Here is a 16,066-nt window from a genome sequence, read left to right as displayed (position 1 = left end):
TGGAGACATTTTAGACCAAGTGTTGCCATGTATACGGTGGTACCACAACAGTTTTGTTCTGACGTTTTGATTACTTGTTGATTCTATTCAACGTCAACTCGCTGAATGCGAGGGCTGATTTTAAGCCAAACCCCACAAAAAGAACCCTTTTATTTCAAAGTTTGTTTAGATTTTTATTCATCATTGGCAGTTTCCACAATGCGACAAATAATGGGTATGTCATATTGTTTAGATATGTCCTTTACGTTTGAATCTAAATTTTTGTAAATGAAATTCTTTTTAAATTCTTTCCAATTACGAGACCTAACATAATCTGTAAACAAAGCTTCCCTCGATGGTATGGTGCAGTCTAGATAAAATAGCCGACGTTGCCAAATATTGCCTGGATTCTGTTCCTTCTCCAATAGAAAATACCTTGGCAAAGTCAGGCACTGCACTGTAGTCCTTGCCAGTATGACGCGGTCTTCCATTTTTTCGCCCAAGCCGAATATTCCTCCATACGTGAGAGATCCCACATCAATAAAATGACTTTCGTATTGGGCCGTCTGCCAATTCACATAAAATGTTGACTTGGTAAAAAGAAAAATATTAATAAGGATACTTACATCAGAGCTGTCTGAATCAATTTCAACAAAATGCGAATCACTATCACTGGACTGTAAGTAAGAAATAATCATATAATCGGAAAGATATTTAAGCTTAGGAAATTATTGCAATATTAAACTTACATCCGAACTATATGAACTACTTTGAGAGGATGACAGTGTAAAGACCTCAGATTTAGTTGAATTACTGCTCTGTTCTTCCATATTGATCAATAAATTTCCCTTCTTATATTTATACAATGTTTCATCTACTTCTTCCGACTCATCCTTGTCAGTGAAATTCAAATATTCATATTGTTCATCTTGATATTTTTTCGAAATTTTGTGTTTTTTTTTCTTTATCTTTATTTGGTGGCGGTTTCGGAGCATTAAAACCACATAAACGATTTACATCTCTGAGTTCCATCTTGCGATGCTATTAGAATTAAGTTTATCATTCAAAAGATTGTAAAAACCCTTGGATTCTAACTTCTGAATTTGAACTAACAATATTGATTTTAATATTGTTTGATCATTTAACAAATTGTCAAAATCTATAGATTGATTGAATAGCTATAGAACTAGAGTATAACTAGTTGGTTGGTTCTCTCATTAAAAGGTTCTACTTGTTATCCTTCTCACCATAATATATATAGGTTTAAAGTCAGCACTCACCTTTTTATTTATGTCTTTTTCAGTTTCGCTGGAGCTGGAGCTTTTGAATAAGTCATTAATATTTAAATCACCATCAATGCTTTTATGACTTTTATTTGGTGTAAAACTGAATGCTTTCGTGATGAGTAATGAAGCATCTCTTTGTTTGAAATCCGGTAGCATAAAAACCTTTTTTCCCATTTTTCTTGGTTACCTACACCAAGAAATATATTTCAGTTATTAGAAAAACCTTAGATGGAACGACTTACCTTCATATTGAGACACTGCAGGATAATGCATTCGCCACTTAAGACAAAATGCACATTCGTTAGTGACCCTTTATCCTGAGAATAAATGGTATCTAACGGATTGAATTGTCTTATGGAGCCAAAACGACATGCATTGATTATCTAAAGAGAACAAATACAATTAATTTCAAATGCCGAAAGGGTCATTAATCCACACTTGCCTGATCCTCATTGAGGAAATCAAAATAGTCCAGTGCCTTTAAGGCCCTCTTCTTGTCAGTCCAAAGCTTTTTCATGAATGGCTCGAGAATCGGCATTCCATAGTCAGGCAGAACTAGCAGCTCACAGTGCGCTGTAGAAATGTTGCCAAAATGAAACGTTCAATTGGCACCAATAAGAGTCCATAGCGTGAATTCGAAGGCATACAACATTTGGAATATCAAAGAGAGGAATAACTAAAGTAACTAGCACCAAGCACAACAAAAAAAAAAAAAAACAGAAAAAGAAAAACCTAAAATATACGACAACTGGGCGAAGTGAAAGCGAAGTTGAGACTCTGCCTGAGTCTGTTGTTTGGGCCCCAACCTATATTTGATTGAATGAATACACTCAGAGTTGGCACAAAGCCACCCAGCACGGAATGCCCACACAGGGACGAGGCACAAGCCCAATGGGGGCGGGAGGGGGTGTGGAGTGTCTGTTATTCATTTTGATTGAATCGAATTAGGACTTAACGTTGTTTATTGCTGATTAAATTGGCGGGTACATTTGCAATTTGCAAAGCAACAAAAAACCAAATCAAAAAACAACAAAACATATTTACAAAAATACTCCTTTATATACATATATAAATATATGTACATCGCGTGCTACCTATTTAGATGTGTATACTCCAATACAAGGAACAACAAACAACATAGATAGTTAAACTTACTCATTTTCCTATCATTTTTAAGTGCAATACATTTAGGATAACCCATTATATGAATCAAATTTAAGCAATAAATATACCATATACCATTGGTCTAATGTTGGCTTATTAGGAGGACTGACTTACTGGCTGTTACAAATGTATGACTACGGGTAGTATTCTCCATTATGGCCACATCACCGATGCAATCTCCGGGTCCGAAAATGCATTCCACTTGGTCCAGTTCTTTACCAAACAACTGCAAATATTTTCCTATCAATATATTCTTTAAGAATTAATGGGTATTTCTTACTTTATTATGGGAGCGTTGAATCATCTCCACTTCTCCAGTAAGAATGAAATACATTGTAAATGGAAAATCTTCTTTCTTCATTACCACACGTCCTGCGGCGATCGACATGAACTTGATCACTGGTACAAGGCGAGCGCGAATTTTCTAAACAAAAACTATAGATAATGTACATAAATTTCAATTAAATTTGTTAATTTTCATATTACTGGAGGAAAGCCTTCGAAACATCTCAATTTGGAGAATACATCGCACAGCCTCTTTCTATCGGCAATTGAGCGATTCTTATGAGGCATCCGTATCGCCGCTTTATCCTGCAGGCAACAAAAAAATGAATCAAGTAGAGAAGCATTCCATTCAATAGACTTAAAGATTCTCTACCGCTGCAGTTAATGATCCAACTTTTCGCTTTCGTCGCATAACAAGTGATATGTGTTTCTTTTTGGCAAATGGATCCTCTTCGTCTGGTGTTAGCCACAGAGAATTGAAGATAATCGAACGTACCATCTTCCGGAATAAAGTCAACACAGTCCGTCTCTTTAAAGTGTCTTCTCTATTTCGTTCGCGTCTAGACATTTTTGTTACCAATTAGTGCAAACAATGAACGAACTGACTAACTATTAACGAAGTTTAACAACAAAAAACAAAACTAAATTAACGTCTAAGAAAATGTGTCTCTTTACATTTGAAAAGTGTTTGTTTGAAAAGTTTCAGAATGGCATCTATGCAAAAGATGTTAAGAAAAAATTCATTTCTTTCTTTTTACTTTGAATTTCCATAAAAAATATATTGCCCACGTGGCGGATAAGTAATAATTTCTGGTATATTTTAGACAGAACACTTATTTGTTCTTGCCATTTTTATTTGCAGATTTTCCAAAGTTCTGTCTTAATTTTTATACCCTTGCAGAGGGTATTATAAAATTGGTCAGATGTTTGTAACGCACAGAAGGAGACGTTTCCGACCCCATAAAGTATATATATTCTTGATCAGCATGAGAAGCTAAGTCGATATAGCCATGTCCGTCTGTCCGTCTGACCGTCTGTCCGTCTGTCCGTCGGTGCGTACGCGTTTTACTCAGCCATCTTAAGAGCTATCGGGATGAAATTTTTTTTGGGAGCTTTTTTTACCCGGGTGAGATAAAGTATGAAAATCTTTGGGATCGGACTACTATATCATATAACTCTGGAACAAAAATTTTTGCAAAAATTGGAGTATCCCCATGAAATTTACCAATATAATAGAATTTGATATAAAATCCCAGATCCCAAAATTTGACCCTGATCGGATAAATAGAACACAAGTTACAGTCTATATAAATCGGTTCAATCGCTGCCGGCAGCTCTGCTTGCTGCCTACTACGTCATCATCAAATCAACACAGCACATGCATACACACACAGACGCAACGGTACATAAACTGTATGTGTATGCGTGCGTTGCTTTGCTTAGGGAATGAGGGAAGAAGAAGAACAAATTGTACATAGTATGAAGAGTAAAATTGTTTTGTTTGTATATTAATGAATTGAGTTGCAGAAAACAAATTTTGAACATGTGAAATTATTATTGTCAAGGACTGCAAGGGTATATAAACTTCGGCATAGCCGAATTTAACTTCTTTGATATTTTATTGTCATTTTAACTAAAATACGAAGAGAAATGCTTAACTACCATAGCCAGTCGTTCGATTAACTAAAATACTTAATAATTAATCATTATTTATTTAAAATATAATATACATTTATATTTTAAGTGAGTAAACTTCTTCAGCTAGAGTAAATCCTTTTTTAAAAAGCGCGCCAATCGACAATATCGAATACAGAAGAAGAAGAAGTGGGGCCAACAGCTGATTCGGTTTTGGGGCCTGTTGCCGTTGGTGTGTGAATGGCATTTGTTTTATTTATTTTTCTACCAACCTCTCTTGTGCTTCTTTTGTTTTTTCCCATTTCATTTTTTGGTTTTTTAAAAGTTAGTTTTAGTTGCTTTTATTTGCATTTTATTAATTAATCATTTATGTGATATGGACTCGAATTCTGATGAAGTTAAATGCAAGAATTCGGAAGCAGAATCCGAGGTAAGCCATGTCAGCAGCTTGTGAATATAAAGAAAAATGAACTGAGCCTCATAACTTTCACTTTAAATTCTGTTTTCAGTTGGTGAAATCTGAACCGTGTGGGCCGGGTACTGGCATTCCATCGATTTGGGCTTGTTTAATAGTTACCATAATTACCGCCGTGCTTAGCAACTTGGCTGTGGATTGGACAAAATCAAAATATTTGCTGGAAACAAAAAAAGTGGAAACACAACCACCGAAATATGCCATATTTCTACACGATTCCGACGATAAACACTTGAGACATGTGATAGAAGGTCTCAACCAGTTTGGTTACGAAAGAGTTGGAGTTAATGACAGCTGGGATTTGCTTTGGGCACACGATTATCCCTTCAGTGCGCTTCCGAAGCTGAAGAATCTCGAGAGCCATCGCTTTGTGAATCATTTTCCAGGTTGTGGGTTCCTAACAAACAAGGTTGATCTATGCACCAGCGAGCTGCCATTTCTGCCGCGTGCCTTTCGACTACCCGAACAGAAAGAAGCCTTTTTGGATTACGCCGAGAAGCATCCAGAGACATTGTATGTCCAGAAACATAATCAGCATCGTCATATCAAAATAAGGTCACCCAAGGAGATAGGTCTGTGGGCAAACGATTCATTTGTCCAAGAGTTCATCCAACGCCCTTTCTTGGTCGATGGCCACAAGTTTGATATCGGTGTCTATGTAGTCATTACCTCCATAAATCCTCTGCGTGTTTACATATACACGGGAGATGTGTTGTTTCGCTATTGCCCCACAAAGTATTATCCATTCGATCCTGAGGATGTGGACAAGTACATAGTGGGTGATGATTATTTGCCAACATGGGAGGTGCCGTCATTAAGGAAATACTACAATCGTTTTGGTGGCAGTATGCGTTCCGCATTCGAGGCATATGTACGCGATCAGTCCTTGGATCCCTCCAAAATATGGCCACAAGTGGAACACATTATACGGACAACGATTTTGGCCAAGGAAAAAGACATCGCTGGCATACTAAAAAACTATAAAACGCATAACTTCTTTGATTTGATGCGGTTCGACTTGTTCATTGATGAGGATCTTAATGTTCGTCTCATGGAAGCGAATATGTCGCCAAATCTATCATCGGCGCATTTTAAACCCAACTCACTTCTGTATAAGCAATTATTATATAGTGTATTCAATTTGGTGGGAATTCGTCCTTGGAGTGCCACAGGCGAAACCATGTAAGTGTTAAAAGATTATACATATAAATTGCAAATAGCTAATTATCTGTTCTTTTATTTCAGGTTTTCTCAATCCACGGAAATTGTAACTGCTGATAAGAATTTGGCTACTAACCTAAATCAATGTGTCAGTAACGATTGTGATAAGTCGTGCAACAAAGAGGAATGTAGTCTTTGTTTGCTTTGTCTTCGGGGATCGGAATACCAACTGCTTCAAAAGGCACACCAGGAGCACTTGCATCGTGTCGACATGAAGCGCATCGTTCCCCAGCCAATTGTAAGCTTTAATATAACTACACTAAACAATAAATTCAGTTTATGCCCTTTATTTCTAGCTTGATTTTTCAACATTCGACATAATTGACGAAACTAAAAACTTGTCGAGCAAGAACGCATGGTTGACGCGATGGTTTTATAATAAATGTGAATATGATCCAACCTGGTGCACATGAGTCCTTAGATATTTTAATTCCACATTCTTTGAGGCTTTTCTATGATGTGTATATTGCCCAGTGCCTTAAGACAAATGTTCAAAAAGTATTTTTTAAAACAAATTTCCATGTATAATAAACAATTTTTTAAATTTTAGTCTTGATGATAGTTGTTTAGTTTGTTGTTGATGATATTTCTAGCAGTCTTTGAATGATAAGTACTCAAACACTATTGAAGAATAGAAAGATGACTAACAACTAACAAGAATGAAAAGTTTTTTTCTTAAATGACAATGCCTTAGGGCGAGAGCCAACTAGGACACAGGGATATAACTTAAAGTCCAAGTTTGGTGAACTCAATTCGTTTTGTTTTGCCTCTTTAAGGAATGAATATCTTTTCATTCACCTTATTTCTAAGTATGTGTGTATCAGTCCAGGACTAATGACTCTAATATCCTTCAAATGTCTTATTAAAAGTTACTTTGAAACCAAACAGAAATAATTATCATATACAGAAATGTTCTCTTAATTTATTTCTTAAGTATTTTGATCTTTGCTTACATATTAGTAAGCATTATTACCAAGAAACTCTTTGAAGAGGTTCCTTAGAAGTTACTTCAATTTTTCACCATTTTTAGCAGCAGTGAAAACAGGTAAAATACTTTTGCAAGTAACCATATCTAGTAGAAAATCTTAATTATAACAATAATAATAAAGTTCGTTAAAGAAAAAGTATAATAATAAAAGTAAATATCAGATAAGTCAAGTTAGTTTGGAATTTCATTTAGCTGATGCAAATCGAATAACTTCTTTAAGCCTGGAAAAATTCAAAAATACCATGTTAAGGATAATCTCATTCAAAATACCCTTTCCTTTGTTTTTAAATACATATTTTAAATAAATTTGTTTTTGCTTGTCTTACCAATTTAACTACATTTTCCATTCTTTGTTAGATAAACTTTACTGAATTAATATATTAAGGTACATATAAAGTTGATTATAAATTTTATATTTAGATGACTTTATCTTCCGACAATGAGTCAGGACATAAGGATTAAGTTAATTCTACTTACTAATATAGATGTAGATCAACTGCAGATTTGGTTCATTGACGTTTACACAATCCATGGGAAACTTCATTAATTATTAAAAGCATTTGCAAAGAAATCGCAATAATCACACAATTATGGTCATTGGATATGTAGATTCTAATAAACTCAATTCGAAAACCTTAAACTGCCCCCATCATTGCGGTGTTTAGATATTGTGAAATGGCCCATGGAACACACATTGCTGCTGCTGATGTGGCTGTGGCTGTGGCTGTTGCTGTTAACTGATGTCAATGCCAACATAAACATAAGGCAAATAAATGAATAGACATGGTCAGCAGCGCAATAGCAGCGCATCCAAGACCCATAATATAATCGCTGGTACACAAGGAAATGCCAGGTTTGATAAAATATTGGCTAGCCAACATTCTTACTCAGACCGAAGACGTCGAAGATATACCCAGTGCTCAGCTCAACGCCAAATGAAAGAGATGGAGATGGATATAGATGGATGGACAGACGGACGGACGGACGGACATTCAGGTCCAAGCCCCTGAGCCCCGCTTTTGGACGCAAAGACGCTTTGTCGGCAATTACTTGTGGCGGTGTGAAGCGATGGATTTATTGCCCCAACAGCTAATCAACAAGCTGAATTTATCGCTGACTTCATTCGATATTTAGAGGCTCCATACATTGTGCATTAGTTGTGATTGTGACCACTGGCCATAAACGTACCCATCGATGGCGCGTCGTTGTCCGAGCCAAAGTCGTCGACGTCACCGTTCAGTGTCATGGGAAAATAAAGAGCAGTGCAAAATTTTCGATCACTCGATCGATTCAAAAAGAACACACACACATACACATACACACACACACACACAGGCACACCAGTTAAGTGAGGCTGAAAGTTATTTACAGAGAATCATGTTTTGCTGTTTAATCATTGACTTTTGTCCAGTTTTGACTGTCTAATCATTGTATTTATTGCTTTCTTTTTTTTGTTGTTTTTTGCGTATCTGCACTTCCGCTTAACGGTTAAACTGATCTAGTTCTAGATCTACATACAGACAAGTGTGAACTAGCCGTAAACAACTTTTTCTTCGTTTCGGCTGCGATGTGCGGTGCCATCATTTCTGTAATTAATAGCGGCTCTATGCGTGGCAATTCAAATAGCCGCTAATTGTAACCACTGCCACTGCCACTGCCACAACCACAGCCAGAGAGTCGCATGATAACCGGTTCGTGGGGCAAGGAAATGGCTTCAAGCAGAAGCCGTAATGGCCAAGTACGGTGGCTCTTAATTTCGTAATTTCGTAATTTCACTCTTATGCTAAACCTGGAGCGTAATTCATTTGCATGCTGTGGAAGTAAGAAGCTTAGGCATATACATATGCATTGAGTGTTGCATGGTCGAAACTTAATTGGCTTTCTTTGTCAAATACAAGCACTCATTTTTTATGTTTACTTTAATTTATACACACACACACACACACACACACACACAAAGTAGTTGCTACTGCCTATATCAAATGGCCAGAATGGTCAAGCACCTGCACCTGCTCTCTTACGCACTTCCTGGTCCTTGTTAACACCTTGCCGATTGCTGTACACGAGTTTAGTCAAAGCTCAAGAGCAGCCTGAGAGCAAAAACCATCACAAAATAGTAATCTGAGATCCTGCAACTCCTTAAGGAATTTTAATAAACCCTTCTTCATACACACAGGAACTTATTTGTACCAGTTTTTTCCTCTTCTTTTGGTTCAACCTAAGGGAAAGTTCCCAGACATTCTTCAGAGGCAGTCAAAAGTATTTAATGTGTTTATAAACTTATGGGAGTTTCATATATGTATAGTCTTATTTGTAATTAGCATCGTTTATCGATCAAAGCTATTAGTTTTCAAGTTTTAAATGATATTTAACTTTTCACCAAATTAATTCAGAGAAAGGGAGACTAAAGCAAAGTTTATTGATCTAACCCTTTTGATCTAGCCACGTCTTTTTCGTTTCTATAAATTCTTATGACTAATGCTTTCTATCAATTTATGAAAATTGCCACGAATCTAAGCAATGAATAGAGGAAAATAAAAAGATTTCAAGTTACCACATGGGCTATGATAAGACTCCTATCCATAACCATTTTAATAGAGAGCTAGAGATAAGTTGTATGTATTTAGGTCTAGGTGAGCTACTGAAATATGTGGATATAAAATTAAAGAAAAATCGCTAAAATATCCTTTTGAATGTCAACAATTGATTATAATTCCCCTAATCTCTAAAAGTGCAACGATTGTCATATAAATATTATAACAAAAACTACTTAACTTTTTCGAATACATCAAAAAGTGACCTGGAAACCTCAATTAAAGAATGAAGAGTTGGGATATGAATATACATTTTAATCACTTTAAACCTTTTTGGTATCATCGTTCTGAAATTAAACAATATATAACTCTTTCAGCCACAATTTTTCTTCCATTTTGGTAGCCAAACTCAATGAAAATGTTAAGAATTTGTCTATCAATCAGTGAAATAATTATATAGTCGTCTGTCCAGTCTTAGGCAACGAAGGGTTAATATACTGTAAGGGTATACAAACTGTGCTTGAAATTTTCAACTGAAATCAATAAAAACAATTATGGCTTTTTGTTTAGTTCTTTTTAATAAGCAACGTTTTGGCTACCGTTCTATTGGCGTAAACCGAAATTAACGCAATAGGGTGACTTCCTGCTAGATACAAAGATTTCGCAGTGTTTTTATGATCATCACAATTGTCTATTTACCATGTTTACTTGGGCTTATCTTCACCTCGAACAATTAGTTTAAGGCTTTGCTTAAATTAATGAAAGTTTTCCCTGCGACATGGTACTTGCATGTTTTGAAATCTGGTTTGGTCACTTGGCTAACAGATCGAACGATTACACATAGTAGGAGTAGTAGGGCTGCAGCTCTCTTTTGAATGCAGCTGACTATCCAGTTTAATGGGGTTTGCACAAGCAACAACCAAGCAACAACAGCAACAACAACAATAACAAAAACAACCTTAGTGCATTGCAATTGCATCTGCGATTTTTATGGCCTGGATCAATTTCAATGCCTTGCATCCGTTATGTGACCCCAAGAAGAACTTCACAGAGTTTGAATAGCTATTGAAAATTATGGTACATGGCTAGCGGCTAAAGAAAAGTGTTGGCTGCTCGATCTCAGATGCAGCGTCAACGACGACTTCCAGACTCCGAGTCGGAGTCGAAGTCGAAGTTGGAGCTGGAGTTGAAGTCGAAGTCAAAGTCTGCCCGCAGTACAAGTTAAGCATTTGCAATTTTAGATCTTTGTCTATACAGATACACATATAATGCATGCATACACACAATATACATACATACATACATACATACATAGATAGACTTGACCTTACATGGATTGTCTGGATGCATTTTTGTTGCCAAAAGGCACACGTGTATGCATTTGAGCCTAATCCAGTCCAGTACCTAACGGTTAGTTCCAATAATACATCAACTTTGGTTATGCAAATGAACTTGGTTCACATTGAGAGGCTAGTTAGAAATCTGCAACTAGCAAACCGCATAGATATCCATCAATCAAAAGAAGGAACCACCATTGGACCATTGCCTTATGCTTTTTTCCCTAATTAAATTCAAACAAGAAAAGGAGAGATGAGAGACTTGGAATCGATTTGGGCAACCCTCAGAGATCGATTTAATATGAAATGAAAGAGAAAACCAATAACAACAAACCCCTGGCATAAATAAATATTCTCATTCTTTGTGGAGTAGTAAGCAGTAAGTTCGGCAGTCAATTCGCAGCGATAGGCAAACATGTGACTATTGACAGAATATTGACAGAAGCTATTTCACGTTTCAAGGGGGTGACAGACATGTCGGCGTGGCTGTTGCCGTTGCCGTTACAGTTGCAACAAAACAGCAACCAAGCCGAAAAAAAAAGAAAAAACCCCAACCAACCACCCACCCAAAAAAAAAAAAAAAAACTCATATTCACGTGCGTACCAACTTGCGGCGAACAAGTCAAGAGGGGCCTGGGTTTCCGTCTGTGCCAAAAGTTTTGACTGCGATTCAATAAACAAACGGGATTATTAAATATTGCGCTCGTTTTGCAGCAATTGCTTATAGGGAGGGGCCGTTGAGGGAGGGCATTTGTCTCAATGCAGAACTGCGAATGGAAATGGGATATTAATCAGAGCCGAAAGTAAAGCCGGCCAAGCGCCTTATAGCCAAATTCGGCGCTGCTCAACGACTGCGGATTGCTGCCGCCATCGTTGCCGTCCAAGGTGTTTTTAATGAATGTTGCCAGGATACAGGCACCTTTCCATTTTGTTATTTTTATTTGCTTTGACAGTCAGCACGTGAGGCACAAAGCAAACGCTGCCGCATCGGACTAGTCCATAAATATTCCTTTGCCAGTCCCACCAGTTACCCAGAGAAATTCAAGCAGCAAGACGCAATTTCTTAAACCTTTTCTAGCCCTCCAGTCCAGCCCAGCCGAGACCAGCCCAGCGCAGCCTAGCCCAGTTCGGGTTGATAGCAATTAGTTCAATTGAGAAATGAGTGTGACAGAAAATGTCCTTTTTTTAAGGCACACATAGTACTGAAACGCGATGAGAACTTTCACAAACTTCAATTACAACTTCTCGCCAGGATGCGAATGCTTATTTGCTTATTGTGTGAACGAATGGTACGGCATGCCACGCACTTGTAGTTGTCGTTTCCAGGACAAATCGAAAGAAACACTTGCTGGACACACATACATATGTATATCCAGCTCCTAGGTGAGTAAATGTTGTCAACTTCCTAGCATCATGTTACACATATTTCTATATAAATACCATTCGCATGTAGTATATAAGTTTGGCTGATATGTGACTGACTGACTTAAATTGTCGCCTTTGTCGGATGTGTGCCAATGTGTGTGTGTGTGTGTGTGTGTATGTGTGTGAGTTGAACAACTTGGAAACTATTTCCAACACTTATCGTTGCCCTAGAGCACACGTGAAACACGCAATATCAAGGAAATATGCGAATACAAGTCTGTACATAAATACTTATATACAACTCTAGAGACATATGTACATACATACATGAGGAATTTCCGTACGTTTATATGCACATACAAAAAGGTATTTCTTAAATCGTGTTATTATACACTAATTGAAGCTACCAACATAGTTTAAACCTTTCAAATTCTTCATTCTAAGCGACAGGTTCCATTCATATTGTAAACTTAAGAAATCGTTCAATTTCATTTCATTTCAAATGCAAACACAAATAATGATGAATACATACATACATTAAGATAAATGCAACAGGTTAAACATACTTGAGGTAATAGTTTGAATCTCCTTGAGACTTAAAAATCCACAGCAATTGATGTCCTTTTAGCAATATCTTTGAACTGATCTATTTATGTCGAGTGATACCTTGGTTAAATTGCGACTAACTCTTACAATTTGGAAAGCCCTGCATTACTTTTTCAGCCAAATATCATCAAAAACTAGAACAAACAAGTAATATTTGAGATACAAAAAGGATTTATGCTTAATCTTTAAGGACTTTATAATTTAAATTAACATCCAATATCCCTTTAACGAAATAACGAAATAGTACAATCTTTATCTATATGCATTCTTCGAAATCTAACAACTGATAGTAAATTGAATTACTTCACAGTTATTTGAAATGAAAAATAATTTCATAAACTCCTTTCTTTAAAAACTAAAAAGAAAACTCTTTAATTCTCTAATATTTTTCATAGCTTGCAGAATGTTTTCTTAAATTTGAGCATTCTCCTGAAAAAAGTTTATCCAAAAAGAGCAAAATTTTAGAAATAGTAATAGAGATTTCTTAGGATTGCTAATTAAACAAAGGGCTTTCATGCTAGTTTCCTATATGAGACTTAACTAAGACGTTTAATGCAAAGTAATATTTTAAAAAGGAACTGATAAATATAAAACATTATATATAAAACAACGATAAACTTAGAATGAAAAATTCTATAGCCTGTCGTTGAATCATAGCCACTTGCGACCATGACCTTACAAATGGGAACTAATGATTGGGAGACAATTAGAAATCAAAACTCTAAGTTTAATCCCAAAATGCAAAGCTAGAGATTATAGATAAATACATATATTAGCATGAGACCAAGGATAAACTTAATGAAGGGGAAATCGCGACTGTTTCAGAAGGAAAGAGGCAGCCGGAAACGGAAACGAATTCGGTGAACGGACTTGAAGGAAAGTTATATCAGCCATTGGCTTTACACCTTCTAAATATTATAAAGTAAAAAAAAAAAAGCAGAAGAAAACTATTTACCAACCATTAATAATTGTGACTCTAATCTAACTTTCTGTTAGGTAAAAGACGATAAAATTTTAGCTGTAAATACATTTTTGTACCCTTGACTTATGAAAATCAAGTTGGGCTCTTAAACTCATAAAGAAATGAACAAATCTAAATTATTATACAAATATTTTTGTTCAAATAATCTCGGCAAATGTCCTTCTAAAAGTTTATGGCAGAACATAAATCATAGTAATATTTGAGAAATGTGCGTATTTCATGTTGATGACCCCAATATAAACTAAACTAAAACTCGGAGAACCAACTTATGACTTCAACTCCACACCTTTCAATTGAGCGGCCTCGGATGCACGCAAATCAAAGCGAAAGTAAATGTCATTAAAGTTGAATTTCATTTTCTAGCTAGCGGTCACTTAGATGGCGTGGACAGCAGACTAAAGGTATATGAATACAAATAAGGAATAATTAACTATACAAGTCGGTGTATTCCCCCACTTGGCTGGTTGCCCTTCCATTTGCCAAAAGCCGAGCTAACATGCAAATGAAACCTCAACAAGTCAAACCAAAACTCCAGCAAAGAAATACAGGAAACCCAAACATTTCCCCCCAGTTAGCCTTCACATACATGTATTATATACCGACATATACATACATAAATATGTATATATGGTACATATGTATTTACATAAGCAAGTCCGGATGGTTAAACTGCTCAATGTGGTTCTATTGCCCCAAGTGAGTATATATAGGAACCCAAGTACATGTCTGAAACTCATCCATTGTATAAATTTCAATGGAAAGTCCAGTCCAGTCCATTCGCTTGTTATGACCATGGTCGGTAACCATGGTATTAGAATTTACGGCGAATCCTGAAACGGTCAGTATGCAAATTCGCTTAGAGTGAATCTAAAAATATACTTATAATGTCTGTTAAAAACGACGAATGCAGCTTTCAATCTTACAAGGAATCCATAAATTGAGTATATCAAATATAGGTATATAATAACTACTTGATGGTGTTTGCCCACATCAATTAGTATTCTTTTGAAAGAAACATTTCCCTTCCACGTTTCCAGTTAAATTTCGTTTGTGTTGTTATTCCAAGCCTAAAAATATTCAACATGACTAACTGAATGTCCCTTCCGTTTGGTGGGCTTTTTTATATGCAAATCAAATACAAACTCCTTTAGACGTGGTCAAGACTTTGAGTTTAACGTTAGTCGCGCGGCGCGATTCAGAATCGTTTGATGACAATGTAATTCCTTAACAAGAGAAGAAAAATAAAAACAAATATAAATTAAGAAATAAACCCAAGTTAAACGGAAAAATTAATGTTAAAACAGAAAATATGGCATTAAAAATCAATTTAGCATATTTGAATCCTTTATTTTTTTTAAGAAGAATAAAAAACGGTGGCGTAATATGTAATGTCCAAAGCAATTATAATTTAAAACTTTAACAATTTGAAAGTTAAAAGTCTCACAAGTGAAATATGTTTCGATTTAAGCCATTATGAATAGAAGGTGCCAAATGTATGAATGGACTCAATGGATTTTCTTGAAAATCTTTAAAGTGAAGTTTTAGCCATGTTTGCCCTTTGTTTGTCCTAACGACTTGCCACTACTGACTTCTGGAAACCAAATCAACTACCAAACAAACTTGTTCCGAATCAGGCAACGAGAAATCACCAGATGTTCCATGAGATTACCATAGACAATTGTTTTTTAAGGAAACAAACTCAAACGAGCGGTTTTACGTTTTAATTTTATTGATTACACTAAAAATAGTTGAAAAATAAAGAAGAAGAAAAGGGCGTACGGTAAATGTGGTTTGTGAGAGCTTTAGGCCGAGGTTAACGTACTTGGAATTTTTTCCCAATTTAAGTTTCCGTAAACGTAGATAATATATACATTAAAAATCTGTTGCCCCATACTCCACTCTGAAGAAGGAGAAGCACATAGTGAGCTACTACAATTAACCTAAATTGAAAATGCCAGAGAACTTTTGAATATGTGTTGTTGGACGGGACGGTTTGGTCGGTTTCGGGTTGGCTTTGGCTTTACAAACAGGCTTCAAGAGTTCTTTTGTATATATGTATGTACATACATATATGTATGTATGTATCTCAGTTAAATTTGGAGCTCGTTGGCATGCATACAGATACAGATAAAGATACTTATGTCAGTTTGTGTATATGTGTGTGTGTGTGTGTGTGTGGCTTGCACGAAAGTATCTACTAAGTACCAAT

At 36.0% G+C, this 16,066-nt stretch overlaps 2 protein-coding genes across 2 annotated transcripts; one reads left to right on the top strand and one right to left on the bottom strand.

Moving 5' to 3' along the window:
• Nucleotides 1-147: 147 nt before the first annotated feature.
• LOC137582194 (cyclic nucleotide-binding domain-containing protein 2) lies at nt 148-3,398 on the bottom strand. Its single transcript, XM_068296649.1, has 9 exons — nt 3,088-3,398; nt 2,916-3,020; nt 2,710-2,853; nt 2,544-2,655; nt 1,708-1,838; nt 1,504-1,648; nt 729-988; nt 606-656; nt 148-545 (listed from the first exon to the last, which is right to left on the bottom strand). Exons 1-9 carry the CDS (start codon nt 3,280-3,282, stop codon nt 174-176), a joined length of 1,515 nt encoding a protein of 504 aa, XP_068152750.1. The 5' UTR covers nt 3,283-3,398; the 3' UTR covers nt 148-173.
• A 1,200-nt stretch (nt 3,399-4,598) lies between these two features.
• On the top strand, nt 4,599-6,594 carry TTLL15 (tubulin tyrosine ligase-like 15). The gene is made up of 4 exons (XM_068296988.1): nt 4,599-4,779; nt 4,859-6,006; nt 6,070-6,283; nt 6,342-6,594. The coding sequence occupies exons 1-4, from the start codon at nt 4,726-4,728 to the stop codon at nt 6,456-6,458; spliced, it is 1,533 nt and encodes a 510-aa protein (XP_068153089.1). The 5' UTR covers nt 4,599-4,725; the 3' UTR covers nt 6,459-6,594.
• The last annotated feature ends 9,472 nt before the right edge of the window (nt 6,595-16,066 follow it).

Source organism: Drosophila tropicalis, unplaced genomic scaffold (assembly GCF_018151085.1).
Source record: "Drosophila tropicalis isolate 14030-0801.00 unplaced genomic scaffold, ASM1815108v1 contig_859, whole genome shotgun sequence".
Classification (NCBI taxonomy): Eukaryota; Metazoa; Arthropoda; class Insecta; order Diptera; family Drosophilidae; genus Drosophila; species Drosophila tropicalis.
The sequence above is the reverse complement of the archived record's forward strand: the minus strand, read 5'-3'. Positions and strand labels throughout refer to the sequence as shown.

Coding starts and splice junctions, on each gene's coding strand:
- LOC137582194 (XM_068296649.1), bottom strand. CDS start 3,282: ATGTCTAGACGCGAACGAAATAGAGAAGACACTTTAAAGAGACGGACT. Junction 1,839..2,543: donor TCATACATTTGTAACAGCCA/GTAAGTCAGTCC, acceptor ACATTTCTACAG/CGCACTGTGAGCTGCTAGTT. Junction 989..1,503: donor GTGTCTCAATATGAAGGTAA/GTCGTTCCATCT, acceptor AGATGTAAATCG/TTTATGTGGTTTTAATGCTC.
- TTLL15 (XM_068296988.1), top strand. CDS start 4,726: ATGGACTCGAATTCTGATGAAGTTAAATGCAAGAATTCGGAAGCAGAA. Junction 4,780..4,858: donor ATTCGGAAGCAGAATCCGAG/GTAAGCCATGTC, acceptor TTCTGTTTTCAG/TTGGTGAAATCTGAACCGTG. Junction 6,007..6,069: donor AGTGCCACAGGCGAAACCAT/GTAAGTGTTAAA, acceptor CTTTTATTTCAG/GTTTTCTCAATCCACGGAAA.